This window comes from Heterodontus francisci, chromosome 9 (assembly GCF_036365525.1).
Source record: "Heterodontus francisci isolate sHetFra1 chromosome 9, sHetFra1.hap1, whole genome shotgun sequence".
NCBI lineage: Eukaryota > Metazoa > Chordata > Chondrichthyes > Heterodontiformes > Heterodontidae > Heterodontus > Heterodontus francisci.
Genome location: NC_090379.1, coordinates 39,211,673 through 39,230,027, shown reverse-complemented (window position 1 = coordinate 39,230,027; position 18,355 = coordinate 39,211,673). Strand labels below are relative to the sequence as shown.

General features: G+C 44.6%; 1 protein-coding gene across 3 annotated transcripts in view; it reads right to left on the bottom strand.

Moving 5' to 3' along the window:
- The window catches only part of LOC137373686 (TOG array regulator of axonemal microtubules protein 1), a 167,627-nt gene extending 149,401 nt beyond the window's left edge, over positions 1-18,226 (bottom strand). For all 3 annotated transcript variants that reach the window (XM_068038853.1, XM_068038854.1, XM_068038855.1), the window contains exon 1: positions 15,896-18,226. In XM_068038853.1, coding sequence (XP_067894954.1) covers positions 15,896-17,914 — 2,019 coding nt within the window. In that variant the 5' untranslated portion in view covers positions 17,915-18,226. The remainder of the gene's footprint in view (positions 1-15,895) is intronic.
- Positions 18,227-18,355: the final 129 nt, after the last annotated feature.

The window sequence follows — 18,355 nt, the reverse complement described above, 5'->3', positions numbered from 1 at the left end:
TTCTGGTAATCAAGAGAACTACCAGTTGCAGATAACTTGTTCAGACTTAAACCACAACTGGTAAAAAAAAAATTACTTAGCAGTGTTCTACCATTGGCACACTTAGACCAACTTATAAATCTACTGTACATAAAAAAACGGACTGTAAAAAGTTAATTGGCAACTATGCCACCCCCATTTTAAGAGTTATCTGTGCCAAGGTCCAGTCTGACCTTTCCCAGTCTTCGCCTTACAAAATGTGCTGGGAGACATTTAAAATAAGTTACCAATCAATAATATTTTTTCAATTTTTTTTTATTTTAAAAGTAATTTGAGTATTAGAGCATGAACTCAGTAAGACCTCAAAGCAATCAGCTCCCATAACAGAAATTTCTACTTGCTGGCTGGAAAGAAACTCCAGCTTGTAGGTGATGTCATGCAATCACCAGATATGTGAAATTAAAATTTCTAAAACTATAGAAACACATTTTTAGAAACCTTTTTTTGGCCTGGTAAATATATAACTGCAACATTTAAATTTTAAAAAAAATCCAATTACTGTTTGTTAATGAAAGCAATGGTGGCTACACTTCATAACATTACTAACGCACCAATTTAAGATGTCTAAGATTCTGATGGAATTTAGTGTGCTTATCCAAATATTTAGTTCAGCATAGCATTCTAGTTATGCAGTGATCTTTCAGCTTTATATCTGTCAATTATTTGGTGAACAAATATTTGTTAGCAAGTCTTACTGGTATCCTCAATATACAGGAATACAAGGAAAATATAAAATTAGAGGAGAGATGTTCCACTTTGGCAGTTCCAACACATGCTGGAAATGCCAAGGCAGGATACATATAAGGATACAACATATTGAGATAGTAAAGGAAACCTAAATTAAATGATGATTTTTAAAGTAATATTGTTTTAGCTCACAAGCTCAAATATATTTAAAACATTAAACCTTTTAACTAATAAACAGTTATTTACAAAATTGTTAACTATTTAATAAATTGCTATCTAATTCACGTATGAACACACAACTTCACAATAGCTGTCAATTATGTATTCTGCCAGTGTTGCTTAGATACAAATGAAGCACTGACCAAACTATCTCCAGCAGAGGCAAGAACATAAAAGGCAAAAAATATCCAGACCTTCAACCAAGTATTATTTCAGGCTATTATTAAACATGGATTTTAATGTGGCAAAGCCAAATTAAACCTGCAGCTGCTACTTTAAAAAAAAATGCTTTACCATCCAAATTTAAAACTTATGAAAATATAATCAGCAAAGTTGTACACACATACACCCGAATTAAAACAATTAATGAAAGGTCCTTGGTAATGTGTAAACTAACAAATCAAAAAATGTTGCGCTTTTGTTCAACCATGGCATGTTCTTGTTCACCCACATTTTGCTGTTGGTAAGGGCAGTGTTTTTATGTTTACAGGAATTCTTATATTTCACAGGGAAAATGCCCTGCTATATAAATACAGGGAGGAAAATAAACAAACAGGGCAACAGACAGTAAGTTTCTACAATTTTACAGGAACTAAAATAGACAAATAATTGTTACCCCAATAATAAACAAACACACTCACTGTAACACTGTATAAACAGGGTCAGCAGTTTACTATTTGCAGCTCTTCGTTAACCTTTAGACATTACTGCAGTATTCTCAATGCTGCGGTGCCAATTGACCATGAGGAAGTGTGCAATATCACCTCATTCTCCAACATTACCTCCTTGTACGGATGCACGTCCTTAAAGTGCTGCCAAGACTGAACTGTGCGTGGGGAAAATGATAACCCCACAGTCTATTATGCAGCAGAATGAGCTCATGCATCTACAGGCAATGTAAAATGCTCATGCAACATATAATTTACATTTCTGGGTTCTCTTACCCTTGTTATTCCAAATATTTTTGGCTTCTGAACTTTACACTACTCAGTCAAGTCCTATCTTCCCATGGGACCTTACTGTGCACAAATGGCTTGTTGTCCTTGCCTACAATACAACCACGACAACATTTCAAAAGTAATTAATTGGCTGTAAAGCATTTTGGGACTTACGGAGGTCCTTAAAGGTGCTAAATAAATTTATATTCTTGTTCTCCTTGATAAGGGTTTAAAAATCAAGACTTTCTAAATTACCTGCTTCAATTCCAACAGTACTTTTTACTTGTATAAATAACTGTGCTCTTCCTTTACCTTAGCTTTAGAACCCAACCAGTAACCACCATCAATCAAGTACAGTAGCAGATAGGGTGACCAGCCTACAAAATCTGTAGTTTGAGAACGTAGGGCAGTCTGTAATGTGGACAAGAAAAAGCACAGAGCCCTGAGTTATTAGCATTTTAAAACAAATGCCTATCTGAGGCCCAGAATCAGGTTGCTTTAAAAAGTTATTTTTAGATGTTGAACTAGAGTTTTTCCAATAACAGTGATTTTGTTCACTCTTATTCTTATTCCACATCAGTTACTATTTATCTGTAGCTGGTATAGGGCTTAGAATAAACTACAGAACCCTACACAGCTTAGTGCCCTTTCTGACTTATACATCAGCCAACAGGAAGTTTGTGTTGGACCAAAATTTGCTTACACAAACTATTTAAAATTTACATCTGCACATTTATTAGAAAACCCCTTTCAAAGTTCTGAACTCATCCCCATTTTGTTTGGATGAATTTTGAAATCGCTGCAGCAACTATGCTGCCCAAGCTCTATGCATGTGCAGCTGCTCAGAAGACCCAAGTGTAATAGTTTCTGGCCATCAACCTTCACAAGGTAAAAAAAAGGTTAAGGCCAGCAGTATGAAACCTTTCTGTTTGCTTGTATAGGCAGGCTGAGACCTCAGCTTACTCATGGGTGTATCTAAATGGCAGTGTGATGGTGCTTTGCTTCCAGAACCATGCAATGAAACCATTCCTTCAGATGTGCCTCTGAAGGCTTGTAGGCCATACTGTTCATATTACAGTGCTGGTTCTGAAGTCAGTACTGTAATGTAAAAGGAAACATTATATATAGATAGCTTTGTGGCAAGGTCAGCCCACTGCAGAATTAACAGGGGTAAAAATATATAGTTCTTTGAAGTGCAAGTAGATAAATACACAAGACATAATTTGGGTTTTATACATACAAATTCTTATAACAGCATGAAGGAGCTAAAAAGTTAAAATTATTTTGGCCACATTTGACCAAAATCATGTGTGCCCGCCCAATTTTCTCAACTCCCCTTCTGTATGCACCAACCTATGCTGGGTACACAGTATCATCAGCAGGCCTTTCTGCCAAATAGGATAACATAGACATGCCATATTTTGTCATTGCAAAAGTTTGTGTGTATGGATATGTGACAATCAGGAATATGAGCTCCCCATCTACCACAGGAGCACTGAGCCCCACTGTAGATCCTCCAACTGCTACCCCAACTGAGGTCAGACAGCCCAGGTCCTTCCCATACCTTATCTTCGTATCACACCTTTATCCACTAGTCCCCAGCATCACACATGCCAGCCTTCAGCCGATTCCACTCATTCCATGTGATATCAAGAAACAACTGGAGACACTGGATACCGCAGAGGCTATGGGCCTGACCAACATTCCGGCAATAGCACTGAAGACCTGTGCTCCAGAACTTGCCACGGCCAGAGCCAAACTGTTCCAGTACAGCTACAATACTGGTATCTAACCTGCAATGTGGAAAATTGCCCAGCTATGTCCTATACATAAAAAGGAGGACAAATCCAGCCCGGCCAATTACTGCCCCATCAGTATACCCTCGACCATCAATAAAGTGATGGAAGGTGTTAACAGTGCCATCAAGCAGCACTTACTCAGCAATAATCTGCTCAGTGATGCTCAGTTTGAGTTCCCCCAGGGCCACCTAGCTCCTGACCTCATTACAACCTTGGTTCAAACATGGACAAAAGAGCTGAATTCAAGAGGTGAGGTGAGAGTGACTGCCCTTGATATCCAGGCAGTATTTGACAGAGCATGGCATCAAGGAGCCCTAACAAAACTGGAGTCAATGAGAATCAGGGGGAAACTCTCTGCTGGTTGGAGTCATACCTAGCGCAAAGGAAGATGGTTTGGTTGTTGGAGGTCAATCATCTCAGCTCCAGGACATCATTGCAGGAGTTCGTCAGGGTAGTGTCCTAGGCCCAACCTTCTTCAACTGCTTCATCAATGACCTTCCCTCCATCATAAGGTCAGAAGTGGGGATGTTCGCTGATGATTGCACAATGTTCAGCACCATTCGCGACTCCCCAGATACTGAAGCAGTCAGTGTAGAAATCAGCAAGACTTGCACAATATCCAGGATCGGGCTGATAAGTGGCAAGTAACATTTGTGCCACACAAGTGCCAGGCAATGACCATCTCCAACAAGAGAGAATCTAACCATGTCCCCTTGACATTCAATGGCATTACAATCGCTGAATCCCCCACTATCAACATCCCAAGGGTTACCATTGACCAGAAACTGAACCGGACCAGCCATATAAATACCATGGCTGCAAGTGCAGGTCAGAGGCTAGGAATCCTGCGGTGAGTAACTCACCTCCTGACTCCCCAAAGCCTGTCCACCATCTACAAGGCACAAGTCAGGAGTGTGATGGAATACTCTCCACTTGCTTGGAAAGGTGCCGCTCCAACAACAGTCAAGAAGCTAGACACCATCCAGGACAAAGCAGCTTGCTTGTTTGGCACCCCATCTACAAACATTCACTTCCTCCACCACCGACGCACAGTGGCAGCAGTGTGTACCATCTACAAGATGCACTGCAGCAATACACCAAGGCTCCTTAGACAGCATCTTCCAAACCCGTAATCTCCATCATCTAGAATCATAGAAAGCTTAAGACACAGAAAGAGGCCACTTGGCCCATTTAATCTGTGCCGGCTGAAAAACGATCCACCTACTCTAATCCTACCTTCCAGCATTTGGTCCATAGCCCTGCTCATTACGGCACTTGAGGTGCGTATCCAGACTCCTTTTGAATGAACTGAGGGTCTTTGCCTCAATTACCCTTTCAGGCAGTGAGTGCCAGACCCCCACCACCTTCTGGGTGAAAAAGTATTTTCTCATCTCCCCTCTAATTTTTCTACCAATCACTTTAAATGTAGAAGGACAAGGGCAGCAAAAGCATGGGAACACCACCACCTGAAAGTTCCTTCACTGTCAGTGGGTCAAAATCCTGGTACTCCCTTTCTAACAGCACTGTAGATGTACCTACCCCACAAGGACTGCAGCAGTTCAAGAAGGTGGCTCACCACCACCTTCTCGAGGGCAATTAGGGATGGGCAATAAATGCTGTCCTAGCTAGCGACACCCACATCCCATGAAAAAATAAAAAAGTCCATCATGAGCAATTAATTTATATCTAAATCAATGAAGTAACATGTCAATTAGACATTAAAAAGGATGCAAACTATGCAAATTTCCACAAACATAAAAAAAAATGTTGATAAGTGTAGCTGAATTCAGGAGAGAATACACAACTCAGGTTTACACCAAAATCTGTAATCTGGGTGGATTGATACTTGACAGCTTGTCTTGTTTGCAAAAAAAGAATATTTTTGTATGCGGCGCGACATCACTGACACACTTTCTCAAGTGCTAAAAATGAGTGGGAAAACCATGGTTTCCTGAGAAACTGGCCTTTCTGGAAATGTAGCCTTTAACTTCATATCCACTGGAACCAAACATTGTGTTTACTCTGAACTGTTCACAACTTGTTCCAGCTGCTCTTGGTAAGGGTTAAAGTCCTCTAAGAGAACAATGAGCATCTATTTAAGGTGTGTAAAATTGAAAAACTAAAAAAAAAAGTCTTCATAAGAAATAGGAGCAGGAGCATACACAGCCTGTCGAGCCTGCTCCACTATTCAACATGATCATGCCCGATCTTTGGCTTCAAATCCACTTTCCTGCCCACTTCCCATTTCCCCTGATTCCGAGACACCAAAAATCTGTCTAGCCCAGCCTTCTATATATATTCAACGATGGAGCATCCACTACCCTCTGAGGCAGAGAAGATTCACAACCCTATGAAGAAATTTCTCCATCTCAGTCCTAAATGAATGTCCCCTTATCCTGAGACTATGCCCCCTTGTTTTAATTTCCCCAGCCAGTGAAAACAATCTCTATGTCTCATGTCAAGTCCCTTCACAATCTTGTAAGTTGCAATGAGATTACCTCTCATTCTTTTAAACGCCAGAAAATATTGGCTCAATTTACTCAGCCTCTCAACCCAGTAAATAGAAAAGCTTCATCTTGTATCATTAAGGTAATCAGAATTTTGGGTTGCATCACCAAATCTTACACCAGATTATCCTTGCTAACTGAAAAGATGAGTGTTGCCTGGTGCTGATTGCAATAGTAAAGAAGCAGGTACAGATGCAATCTAAAACAAGTCCCACTCTCTGGCTCTTCACCATAACCCTCAGGAAATTATCTATAATCCATTAAAAGGACAGACATTTCAATATTTCCAGCTAGATTAGATATTGAATACTGCAGTGTAAGATGATGCAAGTCCTAACATGTTTGTGGCAAACATTGGTAGATGCACGAACAGAACTTTAAAAAAAAATTCTTCCATGGGATGTGGGCATCGCTGGCAAGGCCAGCATTTGTTGCCCATCCCTAATTGCCATTGAACTGAGTGGTTTACTAGGCCAATTCAGAGTGCAGTTATGAGTCAACCACATTGCTGTGGTTCTGGAGTCACATGTAGGCCAGACCAGGTAAGGAGGGCAGATTTCCTTTCCTAAAGGAAATCAGTGAACCAGATGAGTTTTTACGACAATCAATGATTGTTTCATGGTACCATTGCTGAGACTAGCTTTCAAATTCAGATTTTAATTAATTTTATTATATAATTTAAATTCCACAGTTGCCATAGTGGGCTTTGAATGTGTCTCCCAGGGCATTATCCCGGGCCTCTGGATTACTAGTTCAGTGACGTTACCCTTACACCACCATCTCCCCATCTGTTTGTCAAGCTGAACATTTCTGCAGACAAAAGCTGGAAATTTGAACGTTTTAGTTTTTACCCTTTCTTCAGCAGAATGGCCATTAATGCACATAAAAACACAATAGCAAAAATGCATTTTGCAAAAATCGGAAAAATTGCTCAATTAGGTAGAACCTTCACATTAACTGGTGACCAAAAACTAATAAAGCAGTTAATGGCTGCCATTAGGCAAGTCCAAGATGTACATCCAAAATGAAAAGGTCTTGAAAAATAAATGAATTGGTGCCAGAGACTAATCCACAGAAGCTATTTCGACCCTAGAATTTTTCATTAACAATGTTACATGACGTGCATTTTCAACCTCAACCATACATACAGCTACTGTCAGAAACAAAAACAATTTGCCAAGTTAAAATTAGTTATAATTTTATTTGTTCAAGTTTAGCTTTGGCCAAATTACAACTACATCAAAGTTGCAGTGCTTGAACAGCACAGTGGATTTTATACTTTATATGATTAAAATCAGTGCTTAATCAATCAGATTTCGGGGATTAAGTTAAAAATTAAGTAACATGGGATAGCAAAACTAATAAAATCTGAATTTTTTAGTAAGTTAAAATCTAATGTTTTTATATAATTATTAAGTAAAAACATTTTATCTAACCTTCCTAGAAAATAAAGCGAGGCCAGTGCAGGAAAAGCAGCTGATTCGTGACTAGCTGCCGAGTCCTTTTTAAAAGAAATTTTAGTAGGTTTAGTAGTCCAATAAATAGAGGCATGGCATGGCAGGGCAGCTTGGACCTGTGGATCACGCATCCTGCTCCATGTGGGAATTCAAGAATGCTTCTTGTCTCTTGGATAACCACATGTGCAGGAAATGTCATGAGCTGCAGCAGCTCAAGCTCCGAGCTAGGAAAGAAAGAAGGACCTCAAAATGTAGTAATCTCTGAATTACTCCCAGTACCACACGCCAGTGAGTATAGAAATAGGAAGACAGAGCAGATGAATGCATGGCGGGAGAGATGGTGCAGGAGGGAGCACTTTAGATTCCTGGGACATAGGAATCAGTTCCGGGGGAGATGGGGCCTGAACAGAGCCGGGTCCATGTCCTTGTGAGGTAATTTGTTAGTGCTACTGGAGATGGTTTAAACAAACTTGGCAGGAGCATGGCAACCAGGAGGTAAATTTAGAGAGGAAAACCAAGGTACACAGAATTGAGGAGAGACAGATAGCACTAGAGTAGGAAACAGTAAGGCATTAGGTGGGGTCAGTGTAAGAATCTAACAGGTCTAAATTAGGTTTACTGTGCATGTATATGAATCACAGAATGTGGTAATTAAGGTTGGTGAGCTATAGGCACAGATAGCACGTGGAAATATAATTTTGTGGCGATAACAGAGACCTGACTCAATAAAGGGTGGGACAGGGTACTAAATATTCCTGGATTCAAGATGCTCAGGAAAGGATAGCTGTATTGATTAAGGAATGCTGGAGAGAGAAGATTTACTAGTGGGGTCAAAGACAGAATCTATTTGGTTAGCACTAAGAAATAATAGAGGTATCATTACATCGCTTGGTGTTTTCTATAGGCCACCAACTAGTGGGAAAGATACAGAGGAACAAATTTGCAAGGAAATTAGAGAGGTGCAAGAATTAGAGTAGTTATAATGGGGGACTTTAATTATCCTAATATAGACTGGGAAAGCAATAGTGTAAAGGGCAGAGAGGGGCAAAAGATGCTGAAGTATGTTCGGGAGAATTTTCTACATCAGTATGTTTCCGGCCCAATGAGGAAGGCGGCCTTGCTGGATCTGGTTCTGGGGAATGAGGTGGGTCAAGTAAATCAAGTGTCAGTAGGGAAACATTTAGGGGACAGTGACCATAGCATCATAAGGTTAGCTATAGAAAAGGACAAGGAGCAATCCAGAGTAAAGATAAATAATTGGGGGGTGGGGGCGGGGGGAGGGCCAATTTCAATGGAGGGAGAACAGATCTGGCCCAAGTAAACTGAAATCAAAGATTGGAAGGCAGAACTCTAAGTGAACAATGGGCCGCCTTTAAAGAGGTGATAGCTCAGGTACAGTCAAGGTACATTCCCACAGGGGTGGGGGGGAAAAAGGTCTAGCAAACAAATCCAGAGCTCCCTGGATGACCAAAAAAGAGAGAGAGCGTAAGATTAAGCAGAAAAAGGGTGCATAGGACAAATGTCAGGTCGATAATACAATTGAGAACTAGACTGAATATAGAAGGTTCAGGGGAGAAAGCTGAGATACTAAATGAGTACTTTGCATCTGTCTTCATCAAGGATAATGCTGCCCACGTCACGGTGAAAAAGGAGGTAGTTGAGACACTGGATGGGCTAAAAATTGATAAAGAGGTATTAGATAGCTGTAAAGTTGATAAGTCACCAGGACTGGATGAGATGCATCCAAGGATACTTACGGAAGTAAAAGGTGGAAATTGTGGAGGAACTGGTCATAATCTTCCAATCCTCCTTGGATACAGGGGTGGTGCCAGAAGACTGGAGAATTGCAAATGTTACACCCTTATTCAAAAAAAGGCTGCAAGGCCAAGCCCAACAACTGCAGGTCAGTCAGTTTAACCTTGGTGGTGGGAAAGCTTTTTGAAACGATAGTTCGAAACAAAATCAATCAGTTGGACAAATGCGGATTAGTTAAGGAAAGTCATTATGGATGGGTTAAGGGCAAATCATGTTTAGCTAACTTGCCTGAGTTATTTGATAAGGTAACAGAGGATAGATGAGGGCAATGCGGTTGATGTGGTGTACATGAACTTCCAAAAGGCATTTGATAAAGTGCCACATAACAGGCTTGTCAGCAAAGCTAAAGTCCATGGAATAAAAGAAACAGTAGCAGCATGGATACAAAGTTGGCTGAGTGACAGGAAACAGACAGTAGTTGTGAATGGTTGTTTTTCGGACTGGAGGAAGGTATATAGTGGGGTTCCCCAAGGGTCTTATTAAAGGCCTAAAGACTTGAGTGTACAGGGCACAATTTCAAAATCTGCAGATGACAAAACTTAGAAGCATTGCAAACAGTGAGGAGGATACTGGCAAACTTGAAGTGGACATAGGCTGGTGGAATGGGTGGACAAGTGGATGATAAAATTCTAATGTAGAGAAGTGTGACGTGATTCATTTCGGTAGAAAGAACAAGAGACGCAACATAAAGGGTACAATTCTAAAAGGGGTGCAGAAGCAGAAGGACCTGGGGGGTAAATGTGCACAAATCATTCAAGGTTGCAAGACAAGTTGAGAAAGTGATTAATAAAGCATATAGGATACTTCTTTTCTTTTTTTTCTTTTGGGCCTCCTTATCTCGAGAGACAATGGATACGCGCCTGGAGGTGGTCAGTGGTTTGTGAAGCAGCGCCTGGAGTGGCTATAAAGGCCAATTCTGGAGTGACAGGCTCTTCCACAGGTGCTGCAGAGAAATTTGTTTGTTGGGGCTGTTGCACAGTTGGCTCTCCCCTTGCGCCTCTGTCTTTTTTCCTGCCAACTACTAAGTCTCTTCGACTCGCCACAATTTAGCCCTGTCTTTATGGCTGCCCGCCAGCTCTGGCGAATGCTGGCAACTGACTCCCACGACTTGTGATCAATGTCACACGATTTCATGTCGCGTTTGCAGACGTCTTTATAACGGAGACATGGACGGCCGGTGGGTCTGATACCAGTGGCGAGCTCGCTGTACAATGTGTCTTTGGGGATCCTGCCATCTTCCATGCGGCTCACATGGCCAAGCCATCTCAAGCGCCGCTGACTCAGTAGTGTGTATAAGCTGGGGGTGTTGGCCGCTTCGAGGACTTCTGTGTTGGAGATATAGTCCTGCCACCTGATGCCAAGTATTCTCCGAAGGCAGCGAAGATGGAATGAATTGAGACGTCGCTCTTGGCTGGCATACGTTGTCCAGGCCTCGCTGCCGTAGAGCAAGGTACTGAGGACACAGGCCTGATACACTCGGACTTTTGTGTTCCGTGTCAGTGCGCCATTTTCCCACACTCTCTTGGCCAGTCTGGACATAGCAGTGGAAGCCTTACCCATGCGCTTGTTGATTTCTGCATCTAGAGACAGGTTACTGGTGATAGTTGAGCCTAGGTAGGTGAACTCTTGAACCACTTCCAGAGCGTGGTCGCCAATATTGATGGATGGAGCATTTCTGACATCCTGCCCCATGATGTTCGTTTTCTTGAGGCTGATGGTTAGGCCAAATTCATTGCAGGCAGACGCAAACCTGTCGATGAGACTCTGCAGGCATTCTTCAGTGTGAGATGTTAAAGCAGCATCGTCAGCAAAGAGGAGTTCTCTGATGAGGACTTTCCGTACTTTGGACTTCGCTCTTAGACGGGCAAGGTTGAACAACCTGCCCCCTGATCTTGTGTGGAGGAAAATTCCTTCTTCAGAGGATTTGAACGCATGTGAAAGCAGCAGGGAGAAGAAAATCCCAAAAAGTGTGGGTGCGAGAACACAGCCCTGTTTCACACCACTCAGGATAGGAAAGGGCTCTGATGAGGAGCCACCATGTTGAATTGTGCCTTTCATATTGTCATGGAATGAGGTGATGATACTTAGTAGCTTTGGTGGACATCCGATCTTTTCTAGTAGTCTGAAGAGACCACGTCTGCTGACGAGGTCAAAGGCTTTGGTGAGATCAATGAAAGCAATGTAGAGGGGCATCTGTTGTTCACGGCATTTCTCCTGTATCTGACGAAGGGAGAACAGCATGTCAATAGTCGATCTCTCTGCACGAAAGCCACACTGTGCCTCAGGGTAGACGCGCTCGGCCAGCTTCTGGAGCCTGTTCAGAGCGACTCGAGCAAAGACTTTCCCCACTATGCTGAGCAGGGAGATTCCACGGTAGTTGTTGCAGTCACCGCGGTCACCTTTGTTTTTATAGAGGGTGATGATGTTGGCATCGCGCATGTCCTGGGGTACTGCTCCCTCGTCCCAGCACAGGCATAGCAGTTCATGTAGTGCTGAGAGTATAGCAGGCTTGGCACTCTTGATTATTTCAGGGGTAATGCTGTCCTTCCCAGGGGCTTTTCCGCTGGCTAGGGAATCAATGGCATCACTGAGTTCCGATTTGGTTGGCTGTATGTCCAGCTCATCCATGACTGGTAGAGGCTGGGCTGCATTGAGGGCAGTCTCAGTGACAGCATTCTCCCTGGAGTACAGTTCTAGGTAGTGCTCAACCCAGCGGTCCATCTGTTTGCGTTGGTCAGTGATTATGTCCCCCGATTTAGATTTGAGGGGGGTGATCTTCTTGATGGTTGGCCCAAGAGCTCTCTTCATGCCATCATACATTCCTCTGATGTTTCCGGTGTCTGAGGCCAGCTGAATATGACTGCATAGGTGTTGCCAGTAGTCGTTTGCGCAACGCCTAGCTGTTCTTTGTGCAGTACTTCTGGCTGCTTTAAGTGCTGCGGATGTTAAATCGCTGGGGGCTTTCTTGTAGTTCAAAAGTGCAATGCGCTTAGCGGCTATGACAGGTTCCAGCTCTTCATTATGAGATTGAAACCAGTCTGCATTTCTCTTCGCACTTTTGCCGTAGGTGGTCAAAGCTGACTCATAGATGGCGTCTCTGATGTGGGCCCACTTGGTCTCAGCATCCCCTGTGGGAGTGTTTTGAAGGGCTGTTACAAGTGAATTTAGAAATTTTTGTAACAGCTGTGGGTGAGAAATTCTGCTCGTGTTGATGCGCGGGTGGCCCTTCTGCTTGGAATGATGCAACTTCTTTGGTCTGAGTCTAACCTTGCTGCACACCAGGGAGTGGTCGGTGTCGCAGTCCGCACTGTGGAAGCTGCGTGTGATTTGAACACTGTTTAAGGCGGCTCGCCTTGTGACAATGAGGTCTAGCTGGTGCCAACGACGTGATCTTGGGTGCCTCCATGAAACCTGGTGACAGGGTTTAGTGTGAAAGAACGAGTTGGTGATGCAGAGGTTATGATAGGTACACAACTCAAGCAGTCTCTGCCCGTTCTCATTCATCCTTCCAACGCCATAGCGCCCAAGGCAGGAGGGCCATGAGTCATGGTCGGCCCCAACCCTGGCATTAAAGTCCCCCAGCAGGAATAGGTGTTCGGTGTTGGGGATGCTGCTAATGATGTTATGGAGTTGTTCATAGAACTGGTCTTTAGCTTCAGGTGCGGAGCAGAGTGTTGGAGCATAGATGCTGAGTAGGTGTACTGGACCAGAGGTGGTGAGCAGTCGGATGGACAGTATGCGTTCCGAGCCATTTGAGGGAGGCTCTATCATGCTGAGCAAGGAGTTTCTGATGGCGAAGCCCACTCCATGCTGTCTTGGTTCTTCAGGATCCCTGCCCTGCCAGAAGGTGTAGTCTTGCTCTGCTAGAGAGCCACTCGCGGGGAGGCGAGTCTCCTGAAGTGCTGCAATGTCCACATTGAATCTACTGAGCTCGTTGTTAATGATGGCGGTCTTCCGAGAATCGTTGATTTGTGTAAGGTCTTCCGACAGGCCAGGACACATAGTTCTGACGTTCCAGCTTGCAAAGCGAAGGGCTGGTACCTTCTTTCCTTTTTTCATGTTGTTTGGTGCGGTGTATCAGTCCACCTTTCGGGCAATGACCCTGAGCTCCAAGCACCCATTGAAGCAGGCAGACTGTGGCGGGACAGAACCTTATTGACCGGGGGCTGCCCGGTTTGAGGCGGGCGGTAGCTGTCCAGTGAGGTGCAATGACCTCTCCCACCGACAAAGGCAACCCGTGGCGCCCAGTTTCTACGCCAATTTATCTGGACTTATAACCCGTAACTGCTGCCTTCCGTGTTGTTTTAGTCGCTGTGAGGCAACTATGGAGTGACCTCTCCATGGCGCATGCCTGGGCAAATTTATGGAGGTTGAGAGTTGCCCAGTCGTCAAAACCCCCCTCTCGGCCTTTCTGGTGGGGTCCAAACGAGTGCAGGACACGACGTTTGGCACCAGTATGGCTGCAGGAACTGCCGGAAACATGCCAAAGGTGACACATGACCGCCTACGGGGTTCCGCTCCGGATTTTCTGTTAGGGTTTACTCCCTTAGCCTTGGTCTCTCCCGAGACGCCCACAAGGCAGTGGGGTTGTTGGGGCCCCTACACAGGTGTAGAATGGTGCCGGTGGGAGGAGGGGATGCAAGGGGGAGGGGTAGAGGGAGGGGGTGGGGGGGGGTGCAGGGGAAGGGGGTGCGGGGTGAAGATGGTGCGAGGGGGGGGCGGGCTGGGACGGGGTTGTGAGGGGGTGAGCTGAGAGGGTGGAGCAGGGAAGGGGACGGGGGTGGGGGGGGGGGGTGGAAGGGGGGTAAAGGGGGGGGGAAGGGGGGGTGGAATCTGGTGCAGGTAATAAGCCATTTCCTCAGTGCCCACCATCGACGTCCGGAAAGCTCATCCACGTCCTTCGGGAGGTGAAGCATCATTTGGCAGACTTAGAGGTGATTACATTTGCTAAGGGTTTTTTTTTTTGCAGTGGTTTAAATAAAGGCATGCAGCATTGCCGACAGTGCGCTGCAGATGCTCTCCGAGCCATCTCCCGCGGGCGCTTTGAAGTTGCGGCCGGGGGGGCCGTTCGTGGATGTTTTGGGTGTTCGGGGCACCTTTTCACAGGACTTCTCTCGGGTCCCGCAGCTCCTTCTTCACCTCAATGGACTTACCGCATGCCGTGGCTGCAGACACTCTGGACTGTGAAGACAGCAGGATCGGAGATTGAAGTATCGGCAGCTGTGCTCGTCAGTTTCATCCGGATCAATTTCATTGAGAAAACAAAGAGCAGGTGTGGCTGGGGGAGGGCAGTGAGCCCAGGTAACATACACTAAACTAACTGTTAACTTTTAGATAGGGCTAAAATGAACTGATTTAAAGAGCCAGGGGAATTTAAACAGTTTAAGAGGGCAGATTGGGGGAGAAAACGTTAGGGATGGGAGCAGATGGCCATGGATAGAGTTGAACAGCAAGGGAGCTTCCTAGGGAACTTCCAGCCCAGGAGCCATCTTGAAGCGCCTCGGATACTGGTCTTTATAAATAGGGGCATATAAGAAGGATGTTGGGGCATCAGAGAGGGTGCAGAAAAGATTCATGAGAATGGTTCCAGGGATGAGGGACTTCAGTTCCGTGGATAGGGTGGAGAAACTGGGACTGTTCTCCTTGGAGAAGAGAAGATCAAGAGGAGATTTGATAGAGGTGTTCAAAATCACGAAGGGTCTGGACAGAGTAGATAGAGAGAAACTGTTCCCATTGGCGGACAGATCCGGAAACAGAGAACACCAATTTAAGGTGACTGGTAAAAGAAGCAATGGCGACATGAGGAAAGACATTTTTTAGGCAATGAGTGGTTAGGATCTCGACTGGACTGCCTGAGAGTGAAGTGGAGGCAGATTCAATTGAGGCCTTCAAAAGAGAATTGGATAATTATCTGAGGGAAAAGAATTTTCAGGGCTACGGGCAAACAGTGCGGGAGTGGGACTAGGTCTTGCAGAGAACCAGCATGGACACAACAGGCTGAATGACGACCTTCTGTGCTGTAACCATTCTAATGATTCGAGTGTGCAACAGGTTGCAGCAGTAAGCAGTGATGGGATGTAGGTTCTGCTTTGAACTCTTGATTCCAGCCTTGATGAGGATGACAAACCAGCAAAAGGTGTCATCTTCATGCTACCCACATCAACCTCTCAGAGCAGAGCTGGGAGACGGCAACCACAGTATGCCCACGACTCAGCAGGATAGAAGGATTTCAACCTTTCCCTCCCAAAAAGATCAGTATCAGCATTGTTAAACTTCAGAATAACGTGTTCATTTGAGCTACTTTAGAATATCAAAGTCACAATTATTAATATTGTACTCTTATCTATAATATAAAATCAAAATCACAATTTAACTTTTTCAGAATATTAGCAGCTCTATTACTGCTAACCAAATTTTCATACTCCAAATCTTACCTGCTCTGCAGGAGCTGTGTTGGAAAACCTAGCTTGCTGACCAGACCCCCTGGTAGCTAAGCTTGTGCGCTCCCACGGTAATTTATTCTTCCCTCGGCCAGCGCTTAATACTCTTCTGCATGAGGTATATTCATCTGTACTGGGACTAGGTGATCCATAGTCCAAAGAATGAGCTTCATGATCACCGTGGTAACTGTGTGCACTTTGGGTTCTTCCACTAGCCAGCAGCCACTCAGTATCTGCTCCTAATGGCATCTGTATCCCTCTACCATGGGCAGATGATGGCATAGGTATTGCATATTCCACAAGTCCTTGTGGAGTTAATTTTGGCAGGGTTCTTCGTGCTAGCCTGGCTTGCACTGCAGCCATCACACCATCCCCATCTTCCTGCAACTCCACAGTATCCACTGCCTTAACCAAAAATGTCTTGTTAGAACCAAGGGATGAAGCTAATATGGCAAAAGCCTCTAAAGCTGCATGGCGGATCTTTCTCTTGGAGTCAGTCAATGCTGGTGCGACAACATGACAAAGACTGGGCAAATCAAAGTCTTCACTTGGATAAGTCAAAAGTGAAGCAATGACAATATTTAATATTTCTTCCCTTACTCTAGAATTTTTGTGTTTTATATTGTCAAGCAGCATATCTAGTACTTTTTGAGGACCAACCTGCTTCATTAAACCCATAAAGACTTTCATATATTCCTGTTTGGTGACAACTTTATTGTCACCTAGTACTTTTATTGTTGCAGATGTAATGGGTTTGAGATAGTTTACCACACCATGATTTAGTTTAACTACCAGCAAGTTGATGATTTCCAATGTACCATGTACAACTTTAAAATTTGAGTCATCAAGCAAAGTGCATAAAAAGCCAATAAAACCTAAAATAGCTGCAGAAGGCACAGTCATGAAATTAAAATCATCGACAACATTCTTCAGTTCTTCAACAGCATGCGTTCTACTCTTATAGTCTTCCCGGTCTAGAAGCCGGGCATATAACTCTTGTGCAATTATTCGAAACTCTAGGTTACTATGATCCATCGAAAATGGCCTGGGAAATTGGGAGGCATCTTCAACGCTGCCGCTGGATCGTCCACGAAATCCCGAACCTGTTTTAAAGGTTTTACTTTGTTCCAGCTCAGAAACGTTACCTCCATTTAACTTGGACTGTGGCTCAAACTTTATTTGCATTAGTTTGTTGTAATCTCTTCTAAGAGCCGGCGGCAAACGCTTTAAGTAAGACTTGAATTCTTCTTCTCCGATATGCTGTTTTATATGTCCCAAAGTTGTGAACGCCGAGAACGGGTCATCCATACCATCACCATTTAGTTTTTTAGCCAAGCAAAGGGTTACATCGAATAAACTATCGCTGTTAAATTCCCTAGTGAGCAAAATGGGTAGAATAATAGTCGTTGCTTTCCTAACAACAGGATCATGGTTTTCCAGTCCATGCTCTACCAAAGCCCAGAAAACGTCCTTCGAGATGATAGAGCATTTTAAATAGGCATGCAAAGTTTGCACAAGTTCTTTGCGCACGGTAGGGTTGTCGTCCCGCAAACTCCATATAAGCTTGGGCAGTACGGCAGTCCTACAATAATCCAGATCTGAATCGGATCCTTGGATAATTTCCGATATAAGCTGAATGCATGAGACTTTGACTTCCCTTCTGCCGTCCAGGAGCACTTCGTTTAAAATTGAGAAGAGAGCTTTCTTGTTGTCAAAGACCAACCTCCCAGCGTTTTGCCTGACGTTAGCACGGAGAGCTTTAAGCGCCTCGGTGCGTTTGAGCAAAGTCTGGCTGTTGAGCTGCTGGAGAATCACATCTTCTTCCATGTTGGCCAGCGCGGCGGCTGCTGGGCTGCCGTTACTCCTGGCCGACATCACGGCATCCCAAGTATCACTCCTGTAGGAGTCGCCGCCGCCCACCTCGCTACTTTCACTCCGGTCACCAGTCGTGAAGTGGTGCTGCTCGTGTTTAACAAACGCCGGCCGAACGAACTTGGCAACCGAACCCGCCATCAAACCTGCCCGCAAGCGGCGGCCGGCCGAGCCTAAGCGACTGTAAACGCCGCCGTCTCCAGGGCTTCATCCCTTCCTCTCTGACGTCATTCAATCGTTTACATGACATTTGCCTTTATTTACCATAATCACCGCGTTCACCTCTCGCCACCAGTACCGGCAGCACCGCAGACCTCACTGTCCTTCCCTCATAACAAACCGTCCCAGCCCCCACCCCGCAGCGGGCGGCCGCGCGCAGACAGACACAGGGAGGCGCGCGCCAGCACCTCACCGCCCGGCCGCTGTCACACACACACACAAAACCCGGGTTTGAAAAAAACTCGCATCAAAATGGCCGTAACTAGGCAAACCAAGTCACGTGAACAAAACGAACCCTTCGATACAGAATGCTTCCATGGTGAACAGAGGTCAACCTCCGACCCGGATACCTTTCTCCTCTCC